Source organism: Balearica regulorum, chromosome 2 (assembly GCF_011004875.1).
Source record: "Balearica regulorum gibbericeps isolate bBalReg1 chromosome 2, bBalReg1.pri, whole genome shotgun sequence".
Taxonomy (NCBI): domain Eukaryota; kingdom Metazoa; phylum Chordata; class Aves; order Gruiformes; family Gruidae; genus Balearica; species Balearica regulorum.
The window spans coordinates 154701560-154716700 of NC_046185.1; the positions used below are offsets into that span (position 1 = coordinate 154701560).

Below are 15141 nucleotides of genomic sequence, written 5' to 3' on the forward strand. Positions count from 1 at the left end.
TTTTCTTCAGAGGATCTAGCTTTGGCCAACAGTAGACACAAACCCATCTACACTATCTGTTGTCCGCAAGGCATTTTTGGATATATATTTTTGTGTTTGTCCAGGTGAAGCCAAGTAAAGAATTACTGACTAAACCAAGTGAGCTCAGTTCTCTGGATTTAGATGTTTCGAGTTTTCAGCATTGGCTTGTTGTTCTAAACATAAAATAACGCTCTAATTGACCTGAGGCTTTTCTTTAATAGACACAGGAAAACGCAACCATGAACACCAGCTGTTTGTTTATGGAATCGACATATTAATAGTTTATGAGGGGCCAGGGACGGAAAGTTAAGACTGACATTTTCACACCTGCAATCACCAGCTCACAGAAGGCAGGAGGCAAAGAAACAAACTTTAAATACTTTAGTTGCCATCCGTACGTGACTAGTAACAGATACAGAGAGAAGTGGGGAAATTGAACTAACAGGGTAGAGATTGTGATGGAAACAGTGAAAATTATTAGTCCTTTAATAAAATAAATACATTAGGAGTGTGCGCTCCATGTGCTGGACACTCCTGTGGAAAGCTAACAACCACATTTTCTGAAATTGTATTAAGACATCCATATCATTGGCATGTGTAGTCTTACAGCTGGTGCTCTGATAGCGACACACAAATAAACATCTGTGCTTAAGCAGAAACAGGCACCAAAGACCAGACTTCTCCTGGGGCAAGCCAGCCCAATGGCACAGGCCAGACGCACACTTGCCATGGTGCACATCCCCAGGGTAGGGGCTGCTGTGTGGCCCCAGCACAGGGAGGGCAGGTGTCCACACGGAGCCCCACTGCGATGATGGTCCTGTTCTGCTTTGACACTGCAATGGGGAGCGGGATCTCAATGAGGGCCTCGGCTGTCCCTGCAGGGGACGAAGACAGTAACTTTCCAGCCCTCCTGCTCGCTGGGAAAGCACGGGCCAGGAGACCTGCAGATCATGCGGACTTCGCTTTGAAGCCTTGTGGGGAAGGCACCGGGGGGTGTGTGGTGTTCACGGGTCCCCTCCCGGTAAGACGCTACACCCGGACGCCGCCGAGAGCCCGGCCAGGCACAGGGCCCAAGGACTGCCCAGCAACCACGGCTCCCCGCGGGGCGGCCCAGCGCCGTGGAGGAGGTTTCTCCGGCCGGGGAGGGCCTGCCGCCTGCCCTCCGCCCCCCTCACGGCGCGGGCGGCTCCGCAGCGCCCTCCGCGCCCGCCGACGGCACGGCACCGCAGCGCGCGGCCGCCCGGTCCCCTCCCCCCGCTCAGCTCCCTCGCGCGCAGCCGATCCGCGAGCACACACCTCCCCTCCCGAAAAAGCAGCCGCTTCCCCGCTTTATATACCCTGCTAAAAATAGCCTGCCGCCGAGCTCGCCAATCAGGAGGGGGCGAATTTCGAATCGGACCAATGGCGGGAGCCGTCACGGCCAGGCTCGGTCACGCCAGGAGGAGCCGCGATGCTTGCCGCGCGGCGATTGGTCGGCTCTGACATCATTGGCACGCGGGGCGCGGAGTGCGTGGCGGAGATTGGGCCGCGGCGGCAGGCGGCGTAATGGATCACGCGGGGCGGGGGCGGGCGCGGGGGGCGGGGGCGGCGGCGCGGCCGGGCAGAGCTTTGAATAGGGAAGTTTTGCAGGGGGTTACATTTGCAGTCAGCGCCGTGTTTGCAAATATTGAGTCCGCTCCTGCGCAAGTGTCCTCCGCCGGCCGCGGGAGGGGAGAGCCGCCGCGGCCGCCTCGGGAGACGTCCTGCCTTGCTGTGCAATTAAACTTTGCATGAAACTTTGGGTCTTTTTTCCTCCCTAAGCTCCTCAAGGAATTAATATATACCTATCTCTACATACAATTCTTTATTTTTATTTTTATTTTTATTTTTTTTTTTCTCTGGAGGAAGGGGGGGGGCTTGGAAACTGAGAGCAGAGGTTTGACACCCCCCCGCACACACCCCTCGACCCCTGCACATAAAGGAGGCATCTGTATTTTTGGTAACCAGCACTGACTTTGTTGTTGCAACTTGAGACATGGATGTTCTCCCAATGTGCAGCATCTTCCAGGAACTCCAGATTGTGCACGACACGGGTTACTTCTCAGCCTTGCCGTCCCTGGAGGAATATTGGCAACAGGTAAACGAGGATGTCGATGTTGTTGTTGTTGTTGTCGGGTTGGTTTTTAGTAAGGATGAGCGGATTTAAAAAAAAAAAAAAAAAAAAAAGGCAAAAAAACCAAAACCAAACCCAAGTGTCAGCAACGAGTTTGGGGAGAACTAAGCACAAATGCGTAGAGATGTTTTGAAGCAGGTGTTTCGCTTTTAAATAAGACGGCTGTTTCGGGGAAGAGTCCCGAGGTGAACGTACGGAGCTGCGCATCTCCGCGTACCGCCCGGCCCTCGGTGCGCGGGGCTGTCAGCCCAGCCCAGCCCAGCTCAGCCCGGCCCGGCCGCCCCGCTCCGCGCCCCGCTCCCTCCACACCGAGTGCTGGCAAAAGTTTTGCGCTTGTACCAGGTCCAAGCTCCACAGCTGGGTCTTGTCATCCGAGCCGCCTGCCTTGGCCAAGGGCTGCTTTTCTCCCCTTGCTGTGTTGTTTTTGGTTGGGTTTTTTTAATTATTTTTTTTTTTCTTGGCAATGGTAGGGGGAAAAAAAAAACCACCCCGAATTACAGGGGAGCGTATGTACCCATGTACACATGTCTGTGCGTGTGCACACATCCATGCAGATAATGTAGCTGTTTCCAGCGCAGGGAGCGGTGCAGTCCGTGAGTTGTCAGTCATATGACAGCGATCCCCTGGTGCTAATTGCCTCGCTTGGGAAGGAGGAAGAGCGGAGGCTCCTTCCCTTTAATGGACATATTTTGTTGCGCTTTTTTTCCCTTTTTCCCCCTCTTTTTTTTTTGTGTTTTTTTTGTTGTTGTTGTTGTTTTTCTCTCCCTGATTTGATCCGGGATGGCAGGAGCTGCGGTGGCCGCTGACATTTTGGCGTTAGCCCGGGGGGGCCGGGGCCGCTGGCTCCGCTCCCCAGCCGGGCGCTGCTCAGCCCGGTGAGCAGCTCAAATACCTGCTGCCTTGCCAGAAGGACGAAACCTTTCCGAGAAGGTTGCGATGCAAAGCGTTACAACCTTTGCATGCTTACTAACTGTATGCCGTGCTCTTCTTTTTTTTTTTTTTTTTCCTTTTCTTTTCCCTCCCCCCTTTCCCCTTTCAAAGAGGCAGCTTCACAGTACGTGATTGAAATGGAGCTAAGTAGTTTCCTTCAGGCATTTGGGTTTTTGGCGAAGGGCCAGCCCTCGTTCCCAGTAGCCTTCAGAGGCATTTAAACTCCGAGAGAGCTTCACTCCGGTCCCCATTACTAATTACCTAATGAAGAATTTAAATTAGCTGAGAATATGAAAGTTTAACAAGATCTTAATAAATGCTTTTTTTTACCTGTTTTCATGGAAAATCAGTACACTATTGTGTTGTCCCTGTCGAAACCTTTTTTTGTTTTTTAACGTGCGTTGCAAACCAGTCACCTAATTATAGACGAATACATAAATATTGTGTGCATCGGTGGGTTTGGTTTTGGGGCTGTTTGGTGTGTGGGGGGGTGTTTTTCCTGGTTTTGCCCACATTCCCAGCCTGGCCAGAACATCTGACCCAGTTTACTGGAGCGGTACTGGGGGAGCACGGCGGCTGCTCCCGTGGCAGCTCCGCTCTTGGACAGATGGGAAGGGGCTGGGAGGGGAATGTCTGGCATTTGGGATCAGGTTTTGCTACCGGGCTTGGAAGAGATGATCTTGCTAAAATGAGTAGAGTTTGGTATGGAAACTTGGTGCGTCCATTTTCTGTGTAATGCTTCCATATGGATCCTTTCCTATAGTGGAAAGAATTATCAGCTCGTTGCCATAACAGTTCATACACACACACACACACACCCCCTCCCTTTTTTTTTTTTTTTTTGTTCTCTGAAAATGGCTAGAAAGTCAGCAGGGTGAATTGAAATTGAAAACCGCAGTTTCACCCATTTAGGGTGGTTTTGTTTTTTGTTTTGTTTCATGGAGTGGAGGGGAATGCAGTTGCGGGGGGGGGGGAAGTTGTCCATGTACTGTTGCATGTATATTTGAACAGAGTACTTTCTTGGCAGATGGTCAGGGTTTTAAAAGGAAGTCTCCTTTGGCATTGCGTGAAAGAAAGAGAGGGATGACTCATACAGTTGCACTCTTGGCCAGGAGATAAAGTTCTTGTTCATTGTGGGACTCCCAGCAGGACCTCAGAGTAATTTCCCCTTTTGCATCCTATAGAATAGGACATTTCTATTCTGGAAGTTTTTTTTCCCCTCTGCTCTGTTGTTGAAGTTCCCCGTGTTCCTCCAAACACGCACGGGAGCAGTTTGAGTTATGTGGCATGCATGCAAGTACGCTTGGAAATGACATTCTTTGAAAGTCGAGTGTGCTGCGTTCTCATGCACAGGAAATGGGAGGATGTCTGCTGCTCCATTGATGTCCCCAGAAGACGGACCCGCAGCTCCGCAGCCATGCTGAAATGTGGCTTTGTTTTCTGACACAGCGTTTGGGTTTTAACTGCGTGTCAGAGCACATTGTGTTCAGTTGGGTCCTTTCAGCCTCCTGTTTGTGAGAGAGAGATACAAAACAACTTGAAATTAGACGAGGCGCGAGAGCAAAGTGTAATTATTTGTTGTGGTTCTTTATGGTCCTTTTCAACGTCAGCCTACTGAAAACACAGGTTTTATGATGAGAGCGATGATAATTTGACTGACTCATTAGAATGCTATTTTGGAAACCAAAGCTGACTTGCACCTTCAGCTGTGCGTTTGAACTCCTGCCCAGGTCTCGAAAACTGATTTCTTTTCATCGTAACAGTCACCTAGTTACGGCTGGAGGAGCCTGTAATTTGTTTTGAACCTAGAAACCTCAAATCGAACGTACTACAATCCTGCTTGCTTTTTGAAGTGTAAAGTACAATTGGGTTTATTTTTAAGCAAGCTTGTAACTCTTCTCTTTTTTTCTTCCTTCTCTTTCACCTAGACATGTTTGGAGCTGGAACGGTATCTTCAAAGTGAGCCCTGCTATGTTTCTGCATCTGAAATCAAATTTGATAGCCAAGAGGATCTCTGGACCAAAATTATTCTGGCACGTGAGAAAAAGGAGGAATCTGAACTGAAGAACACGTGTGTCCCAAAAGAGGACAATCTTACTAGTCAGAACTTAGAGACCAACAGTTTGAATTCTGACGTGAGCAGCGAATCTTCAGACAGCTCTGAGGAGCTCTCACCCACGACAAAGTTTACCTCTGACCCTATAAGCGATGTTTTAGCCAGTTCAGGAAACTTGAGTTCGTCTGTCACTTCCACTCCCCCTTCATCTCCTGAGCTGAGCAAGGAGCCTTCTTCCCAGCTATGGAATTGTACGCCGGGTGAGTTGCATTCACCGGGAAAAATTCGTACTGGTACCGCTGGAAAGACTGCAGAAAAAGGTACACCCGCCAATGGTGACACCTCGCCAGATGGCAGAAGGCGCGTTCACAGGTGTCATTTTAACGGTTGCAGGAAAGTTTACACCAAAAGTTCACATCTGAAAGCACATCAGCGCACTCATACAGGTTAGTAACCGTATGTTTATTAAGAGTTGGCAAGTACTGTAGGGAATACCCCTGACTGGTGGTGGTGTCACAGCGTTACACAATCACTGGGTGGGAGCCCAGGTTTGGAGAGATGATGTAATAGCAGCAGAGGCTTACCAGCATGGACGACATCACTTCCTCATTCTCTGCGTAAGCGAGCTGAAGCCAAGACAGTTGGCGGTAGATTAGTCCACTGTCATGGGGAATAGGAGCCATTCGTCTAAATAGGCAATAGTTGGGAAGCTGCAGTGGCACACGGTCTTCAGGAGCAAAGTTCTAGCCAAAGTAGATGCTAGACCTTTGTGGATGTTTATTTCTAAAACAGAAGCGAGCTGAGACATCCTTACAAAAAAAGGAACGTCATTTCCAAAAATCGGTCAGATCACTAAATGCTGTACGAGCTTGTTTTCATGGTTTGGTCTATATCAGGTCTATTCAATCGGACATCCCAAGGCCTTGATTATATAAAGTGTAGCTACAGCTGTAAATCATTTAACAGTTTTGTGTGCCATCGTTATCGGCAAAAATCTTGGGAAGCCACAGAGTCTTGTGGTCCTTCTAACGTATCTGCCTAATTGGACTTACAAATGTATGATTTACTGTACAATTTCATCCCAAAATACTGAGCAACAGCATTTTATTGTTATGGAACGTGAACTAAAAATAACAATCTTGTGTGTTATTGGGAAAGAAAGTGAGGAAGATACACACTTCAGGGCTTTTAAAAATACTTTATGGTTGAAGTAGCGTGCTGGTTTGCTTGTTTGAGCATTATTATTTGACATCTTTTTATGACAGCAGTTAGATATGTAGAGCTGCGCCTTGGCTCAATAGTCATCATTTACGCGAGGAATTGGCCTGGCGTTCTTGATGTGCCAATCCAAAGATGTGTATGGTTTGGGTTTTGGGTTGTTTTTTGGTTGGGTTTTTTTTTTGTTTTTTCCCCAAGATGTGGGAAGAGAATTCAAGGAAAAGAACCTATTTTGACTCATGAGCTCAGCATTTTGTGGCTTTTATGGGAAGTCTGAGCAAGCTCAGATGCTCCCATTGTCATGCAGAAGTCAGATAAAACAAGATTATTTCAAGAGGAAAGAACAACTTCCACTGAAACCGTGGTGGCTGAGCAGACATAAATAGCTGCCAGCCTCAGAAGTATTGCAGAACTGTTGTCCTGGTGCAGTCTGGCTGAGAACGTTCCTGTGAATGGAAGTGGTATTTCTTGAATGCTGAAATAGCAGTGTTCAAAGTGGTGTGCAGGCTTTTCCAAGAATATGTGGCTCAGCAAAAAGGAGGTTGCAGGTTATGCAGATGAGTGAGTGACAGAGGACTTTGATGCAATACGGTAGCCTAATTGCATTTTGGAGCCTAGCTGTGCTGCTGTCTTTAATCACCTTTACGAGGAGAATGATACCTGTTTGGGAGTAAGCCTGCCGTTGCGGGTGAGCAGGAATGGTAGAAGGTTGGATTTCTTTGTTTCCTGTGAACCTGTTTAATTTTTTTTTTTTTTAATAAGAATGAGATTATTTGATGTGCTGTGCAGCAAAATAGTTAGGTAGGAATCGTGTGGATAAATTTTGCAAGCCTTCTTTGCCTACGTGTTCTGAAGCATTCAGGTTATATAAAATCGGTTGTCTTTGGGGGGCGGAGGACGTTTGCATAGAAAATGAATGGGATAGCACCTATCTTTCTTTGAATGAAGTCATGACTAACGTCTAATCTGCTTTCTTTGTAGGGGAAAAGCCTTACAGATGTTCATGGGAAGGGTGTGAGTGGCGTTTTGCAAGAAGTGATGAATTAACCAGACACTTCAGAAAGCACACTGGTGCCAAGCCTTTTAAATGTAGTCACTGTGACAGGTATGTGACTGAAATGCACCTTTTTAAATAGTTATTTTTAATGCTCGTTGGAAAGTGAGTCTAGGCTGCCTTTCACATATGAAGGAACCATTTAGGAACACAACTGTGTCTGGTATTTTTAAGGGATTGCTGTATATTTAGACTGGAAAAAAAACTTCCATTTTACTAATCACGGGGCTGTGGTTTGGAGCCTGATGTTGTAGATGAATCTTGAGAAGTCCCTGGCGTTACCACCCATCAGCATAGCTCCTGGGTACCCACAGACACCTTGAGTGCTCCCGTGTATCCGGGGAATGCCAGATCCCTCCTCCACCGGCCATGTTTCGGAGTAGCAGAGCAAGGGGGGATGCCTCAGCCATGCGTACTGCGTGCCAGTGACCATGGGCTAACGTGCAACCTGACTCTTGCCTTGCAGGTGTTTTTCCAGGTCTGACCACCTGGCCCTTCACATGAAGAGACACCTCTGAATGGGTCAAGAGGTGAATCCTGCGGGCTAAGAGGCGTCAAGGTTGAAGAGCCTTGAGCGGAGGGATGCGTGTTCCAGCCAAAGCATGCCATTTTGCACCCTACCCAGTTGCCTCCAGGACCTCACTTCCTTGAAGGTCTTTTGAGGGCTAATAAGTCATGTAAGAAACGGCATAGCAACCGCGGTGCGTGATGTTTGGGATTTCCTGGACTCATACACTGGTATCTAACCTTCTGAGTGGCTCCTAAGCCTTTGCCGTGAGCATGTGCACTGAGAATGTTAATGATTGGGCGACTGTATGCGATGAGGATCTCTTGATGACTGTATGCTGAGGCACATTTTTTTTCTTGTGGTTGTTTTATAACTGTAAGAGAAAAAAAATAGTCTGAATGTCTTGTATGTGAGGAATATCTCGTGAGATGGGACGACCACCAATCATTTCCAAGGGGTGGGGGGAGGGGTGTCTGCACCTTTTTAGAGGGAAAACGAGAGGGAAAAGGGGGGGAATAAAAAGAGTCAGGATGCCAGAATGGAGATGGGGGACCTCCCCATTCCTGTGTGAGAGGAGCTTTAGGTGTCTGGTGCAGCTATTAAACGTGCAATGTGTCAAGTAGCTTGTTTTACTTGCTACAGAGCTCATTTGTAATCCATTGTATAAGCTGTGTATTTACAAATGTAACACAACTATAACTTTTCATTATAATACAAAGGTTATTGCATGGTTCTGGGGAACTATATGCTTTTCCATTCTTTAATCAGGACTGCAGTTTTGATTCCAGTTAAGAGCAGCTAAAATACAATTGGTCTAATGTTACATAATGTATGGAACATGAATAATTTTTTCTGTTGGGTGGATAAAACCACTATTGGTTAGAAACTGATTTTTCTCATGCAGCTAATTTTTCTCTTATTTATGCCTTGAGGACTAACTTCTGGTTTTCTAGCTGTTAATGCACTGTTGACCTTAATAATGGTGCCTTATGCAAGTGACCTTCTCTTGTAGGGGGTCTTATACAGGGGTATGGGTGATGCATGCTTTATTAAGGCTCTCTTTTCACCTGGCATTGTACTGTATCAAATGTATAATATGAGGGGAAAAAAAAGGTTACTTCCAGGGTCCTCCTTCACAAAGACAAATATAGAGAAAAGTCGTTCATGTCAGTACAGTATTTGTTTAACTTAGACGATTTGACTGTGTTACAGTATAATGCATATGCCAATTGAATACCTGACCAGTTCTGCCACCTTGAGACTTTTTTTATATTGACCTTGCACAACAACTGTGTATATACACACCCCAACTGTACTTAATATGTCAAGTTTTCATACATATTAAAGATACAGAAGTATTAAAAGATGTATTTGCTTAAAAGGCACAAGTTTCACATCTATATATCTAGCTATCTGTTGGTCATACAGAAAGAAATTATATTACTTTTTTTTTTAAAAGTGGGCAGAAAAATAATTGTGTATGTATATTTGTGTGTACAGTCTGTGTATGTGTGTATATATATAGATAATATATAAATATTTTTTTTAAAAGGAAAAAAATTAGAACACATAGCTAGAAAATGCCACAGCCCATCAAAATATTCCCTCTCCCCCCTGCAATACGGTCATTAAGGAGACAAAGAAATGAAAGATACAGTTAATTAAAATCTAGCATTTTTAGAGGCTTTACCTTTAGCTTAATGGTATGCTAAAGGCTTTGTTGGCATTCAGTCCTTCTCAGACTGCTGACTGTGTTTTGTAGTTATTAGGTTGTCTGGAATAGCGTATCTGTGGCCATTTAAGAATGATATGAACCGAATATTGGCATGCTAAAAGAATATTAGCTGTGTGCAGATGAAGTACGCTCGGGTTTTGGCCTTCCAGCTTACTGGAGGACCTCTGAGTGAGCTAGTCGTTGTGGTGGTTGAGCTCTAATTTTACATAGTTCAGCTAAAATAAAGACTGTTTTTTCCTAGAGTAGAAATAGTCTGTCCAAAAGCAGTATTTTTTTCTTTTCTTTTTTTTTTTTTTTAAACCAGCTCACTACAGTCGATGCAATGAAACACGTGACCTGTTCCTTTTTCTATTTATTCTTGGTCTTGCTTACTATGCTAATATTTTGGTATATCTTCCTGGAAATGTATGTAGATAAGTGGTTTAAAAAAAAGTATATGCAAGTGATCTGGTTCTAAGGAACACACAGGCTTAAATCATTCTCATTTCATTTTTGGTTTAAATTGCCTGAAAATGCACTTTTTTTTTTTTTTTCTTCCCTGAAACAAACAAAATTTCCTAGAAAATGGATTTCTGTGTAGGGTTGGGTTTTGTTGTATTTTTACCTCCTTGTTTGCATTGTCCTTGGCTTAGCCATAATTCTTATAAACAAGAAAGTAAGCAAAAGCAAAAACAAACAAACAGAAAACCCCAAACAAAAAAAAATATTAAACTTGCACTGGCTTGTCTCAATTGTGAAATATCATCAGACTTGTGTTGATGGGGTGGGGCTGTGTGCCATATGTCAAATGCCTGTAATTTTCTTAATAAGCAAGTACATTTTGTTCAGGTGATAACTGAGCCTCAATCAAGCTGAAAAATAAAAAAAAATAAAACATTTTTGCTTGAAATTTAAGAAGAAAAAGTTTCTATTAGTGAAATTTCTTTTTTTGTTTTTGAAGCACCCTGTTATCTAAAGAATCTCTTTGTAAGATTTTTGTAAAAATTTTGTTTTACAAGATTTTATTTGAAATTGTTTTTTGCAAGATTGTTATATTTCTGTATGAATGTATTTTTTATTGGAATAACATAAAAAGAAATTCTTATCAGCATCACGTGTCTGGTTTCATCTTTCTCCTCTCTGATGTCCTACACACCAAACGATGTCAAATACTGTGTCGGCGCTTTGCCTTGAGTCACCTGGTCACAGGTAGAAACACCTTTGAGTCAGGTTGCTTTGTGGAAGAGAAGCCCTGATGGGAAAATAATTTTGGCAGTAGAAACTAAAAATTCTTCCATATCTGAACAGCTGTTGTTGACTCATCTTTTGTCTCAGTGGAATAAATAGTTAATGCGATTGTTACTGCAAGACTGCACCTTTATTCCAAATCGTTTGTTCTGGAGAGGTGAATGCACGTAGGACAAGTTCCGCATGTGGGAAAGGAGGTTCAGTGGGCATTTAAAGCGAAGGAGGAAACCAGGAAGGCGATGGCTGGGCTGGAGGCACCTGTCCTGCACTTTGCAGAGCGTGGGCCTTTGAACTGCCTGGTCGATGGGGAAGCAAGCCCGAAACCTTGAAGGTGCAGTTGTGGGAAGGAATGCAGGGAAGGAACCACGTGAGACTGGCCAGGCCCAGATGCACAGATCTGAATCTGCTGTAGGGCTGACCTGACCCACATGCTGGTGGTGACCTTCAACCAGCCAAACACGAGCCTCTATGAACTGCATTTTTTCAGAGCGATGGCTCTTCAAAGCATGCCTGGCATGTACGCTGGCTTGGGACACATGCAGAACTTGTTTAATGTTGCCTTGTGGCTTCTGCTTTGCTCCTGCTGGTGTTAAAAATCCCTTCAGCATCGAGTGAAACCATTTGGCAGAAAAGACAAGGTTCTATGCTGAGAAACTGACTTTGAACAGGTGAATTCAGTTCACAGTAACTGAATGTTTTGTGGTTTTAGATGAGAAATGGTCTAAAAATGATGCAAAAAAGAACTGAATAAATACAGGTTGAGGCAGAAGTAGTGTGAAGGAGAGACCCTTGCTACCTACCTCAGTTAGCTCTGCAGCAGGCCGGTAAGAAGATAGTATACCTCTGTATAGGCAAAGAAGAAATGGCAACTTAGGGCAAATTCATGACCTGCAATGAGAAGGACATATTTAATTTTACCACTGGTACTTTATCTCACATAATGAAACACAGATGTCTTCTGGGAGACTTAGTTACAGTTGCAGTGGAAATAGAACAGGCTACCAAGGTTTAGGGATTGTGAAATTTTGCCTCCTCATCTGTATACAACGTAGAAATGGAAATTTTTTTAAAGAACTGAGCTTGACCCTTGGAGGTTCTCCACCCAAAATGTTCAATGGGTGTGTAATACAGAACAAGGATTGGCAAATTTTTGCCTGTTTGTTGGGTGTGTGCCATCTATGCCTATGTCTTATAGTACCTTGTAAAAAAAAATAAAAAAGGGCCTGAAAACTCCATTATTAACTGCCTTTTTTTTCTCAGAGAGATTGTACTGAAAAAACAGCAGTGTTCAGGAAAAAAAAAAAGGCTAGCGACAGAGCTATTGGGCAACAAGGAAACTACAAAGCAGAAAGCAATAGCCATTTCAGTGTTAGTGCATTTCAACATGCACAACTACTGCAGGCTTGTGTAATGCCAGATTTTGAAATGCAGAGGGGATGGCAAGCAATGTGAATTTGAGGGTGAAGAAGTCAGGTGTCTTAGGTATGGACCTGGATTAGTAGCCTCAGCAAGTTCCAACAACTTCAACTGAGGTCAACAAGGTGAAAATGAGGGCAGAGCCTGTGAGCCAACATGTTAGCTTCTTGCTGCAAAGGTTAGATATATCATGTTTGTGCACTTAGGCACACATAGGTGCATGCAAAAGTCAAGATGAAGCAGTTTAAGACTGCTCCATGATTTTGCCAGGCACAGAGGTGAGACTGACTGGTCTATAGTTCCCTGGGTCTTTCTTTTTTCCCTTTTTAAAAATGGGAGTTATGTTTCCCCTTTTCCGGTCGGGGGGAACTTCACCGGACTGCCACAACTTCTCAAATATGATGGATAGTGCCTTAACAACCTCATCCACCAGTTCCGTCAGGACCTGTGGATGCATCTCATCGGGTCCCATGGACTTACGCATTTTCAGGTTCCTTCAATGGTCTCGAACCTGATCTTCTCCTACAGTGGGTGATTCTTCATTCTCCCAGTCCCTGCCTTTGCCTTCTATGACTTGGGTGGTGTGGCTTGAGCACTTGCTGGTGAAGACTGAGGCAAAAAAGTCGTTGAGTACCTCAACCTTCTCCATATTCCAGGTAGCCAAGTCTCCCATTTCCTTCTGGAGAGGGCCCACGTTTTCCCTGGTCTTCCTTTTATCTTTGACGTACCTATAGAAGCTTTTTTTTGTAGCTCTTGATGTCCCTGGTCAGATTTAATTCTATCAATCAGGGCTTTGGCTTTCCTAACCTGATCCCTGGCTGCTCGGACAGTTTCTCTGTATTCCTCCCAGGCTACCTGCCCTTGCTTCCACCCTCCGTAGGCTTCCTTTTTTGGGGTTGATTTTGTCCAGGAGCTCCTTGTTCATCCATGCTGGCCTCCTGGCATTTTTGCCTGACTTCCTCTTGGTTGGAATGCATGCTCCTTTGCTTGGAGGAGGTCTCCCTTGAATACTAACCTGCTTTCTTGGGGCCCTCTTCCCTCCAGGGCTTTGTCCCATGGTACTCTACCAAGCAGGTCCCTGAAGGGGCCAAAGTCTGCTTTTCTGAAGTCCAGGGTAGTGAGCTTGCTGTGCGCCTTCCTCACTGCCCTAAAGATCTTGACCTCCACCATTTCATGGTTACTGCAGCCAAGGCTGCGCTTAAGCTTCACAGTCCTCACCAGCCCCTCCTTGTTGGCAAGAACAAGGTCCAGCGTGGCACCTTTCCTCCTTGGTTCCTCTATCACTTGGAGAAGGAAGTTAACATCAATGCATACCAGGAACCTCCTGGATTGCTTATGCCCTGCTGTGTTGTCCCTCCAACAGATACCGGGGTGGTCGCGGTCCCCCATGACTACCTAGGCTTGTGAACATGAAGCTGCTCCTATTTGTCTATCCACTCAGTCTTCCTGGTCAGGTGGCCTGTAGCAGACCCCCACTATAGTGTCCTCTGTCCCTGCCCTTCCTTTAATTCTGACCCATAAGGTCTCAGTCAGTTCCTCATCCATCCCCAGGAAGCTCCATGCACTCCAGCTGGTCATTGACATAGAGGGTGACACCCCCTCCTAACCTCCCCTGCCTGTCCTGCCTAAAGAGCCCATATACTTCCATTCCAATGCTCCAGTCATAAGAGCTATCCCACCATGTCTCGGTGATGCCAATGAGATCATAGCCCTGCAGGTGTGCACACGTCTCTAACTCCTCTTGTTTGTTCCCCATGCTACGTGCATTTGCATTGGGGGCATTTCAGTTGGGCCCCAATGAAGCTGGCTTACTGGCTGGAGTGGCTGGAATTCCTTTGTGCTGCACTTCAGGTGCTCTCCTGCTGACCTGTGATCCTTCTCCCAGCTCTGGGTATCTGTTGCTGGCACTGGCATCAAATTGGTAGAAGTGGGATGGATTGAGGTTCCGCTCCCCTGGCAACATTATTTTAAAGCCTTCTTCACCAGCTTGGCAAGCCTCTGACCGAAGATGCTCTTCCTCTTCTCTGACAGATGGACCCCATCAGCCCCCAGTAGACCAGGTTTCTCAAAGCAAGTCCCATGGTCTAAGTAGCCGAGCCCCTGGCTGTGGCACCAGTTCTGTAACCATTTGTTGACTCGCCAGATTCGACTGGCCCTTTCATACCCCTTTCCTTTGACCCAGAGGACTGATGAAAATTTGCACAACTGTGTATGTATTATAAATACAGCATGACTTTGAAGTTCACAATTGACTAAAGATTGCTATTTTCTTAAATTGGATGTTCACATTGTTTAGAAGTTACTGTCTCTCTCCCTTCTAAACCATATTACGATTTGTCACAAGCTGAATCTACAATTGTTGTGCCTTTTAGAGTATGTTGAAGACAGGCTGTATTTTATTCTTTACTCTTTAGGCATCGTTCATGGTACCTCTGTCTTTGTACCCATCTTTTACCTCTTCCATTCTTCTCAACTACGTGAGCATTCACTCTTTATTTTCTTGAATTGCACTGAAAGCTCTGCGGAATAAAAACAACCTCTGTAAATCGCACAAATAACAGCAGCAAAATTACAAACAAGGAGGAGGAAAACCACTATGGTGATCGCTTCAAAAAGTAGCTGAGTGTTATTTATGCAGCACCAAAAGAGTACATGATCTTACATATTCATACAACTGGGAGAGACAACCTTTAATAAGAGGAAAGCTCCATGGTCCATCCATTGGAGGTCTTCTAAGCCTTGTCTGGAGAGGGGAGTTAAGGTAGACTGAAACAGTAAGGGGACAAGAGCGGGAGGGGGGCAGGTAAGAAGGTTTCCCTTCTGC

General features: G+C 45.3%; 1 protein-coding gene across 2 annotated transcripts; it reads left to right on the forward strand.

Moving 5' to 3' along the window:
• Nucleotides 1–1638: 1638 nt before the first annotated feature.
• KLF6 (KLF transcription factor 6) lies at nucleotides 1639–10764 on the forward strand. 2 transcript variants are annotated; one of them, XM_075746573.1, is made up of 4 exons: nucleotides 1639–2137; nucleotides 5032–5419; nucleotides 7359–7482; nucleotides 7898–10764. In XM_075746573.1, exons 1-4 carry the CDS (start codon nucleotides 2036–2038, stop codon nucleotides 7947–7949), a joined length of 666 nt encoding a protein of 221 aa, XP_075602688.1. In that variant the 5' UTR covers nucleotides 1639–2035; the 3' UTR covers nucleotides 7950–10764. The 2 variants fall into 2 exon arrangements, with proteins under 2 accessions (XP_075602688.1, XP_075602687.1); XM_075746572.1 differs by having other exon boundaries at nucleotides 1640–2137; nucleotides 5032–5605.
• Nucleotides 10765–15141: the final 4377 nt, after the last annotated feature.

What these genes read in the sequence shown, in the direction of transcription:
- KLF6 (XM_075746572.1), top strand. Translation starts at nt 2,036, where the DNA reads ATGGATGTTCTCCCAATGTGCAGCATCTTCCAGGAACTCCAGATTGTG. An exon ending in TGGAGGAATATTGGCAACAG is followed by an intron (nt 2,138 to 5,031) that starts GTAAACGAGGAT and finishes TCTTTCACCTAG; the next exon opens with ACATGTTTGGAGCTGGAACG. An exon ending in ACATCAGCGCACTCATACAG is followed by an intron (nt 5,606 to 7,358) that starts GTTAGTAACCGT and finishes CTTTCTTTGTAG; the next exon opens with GGGAAAAGCCTTACAGATGT.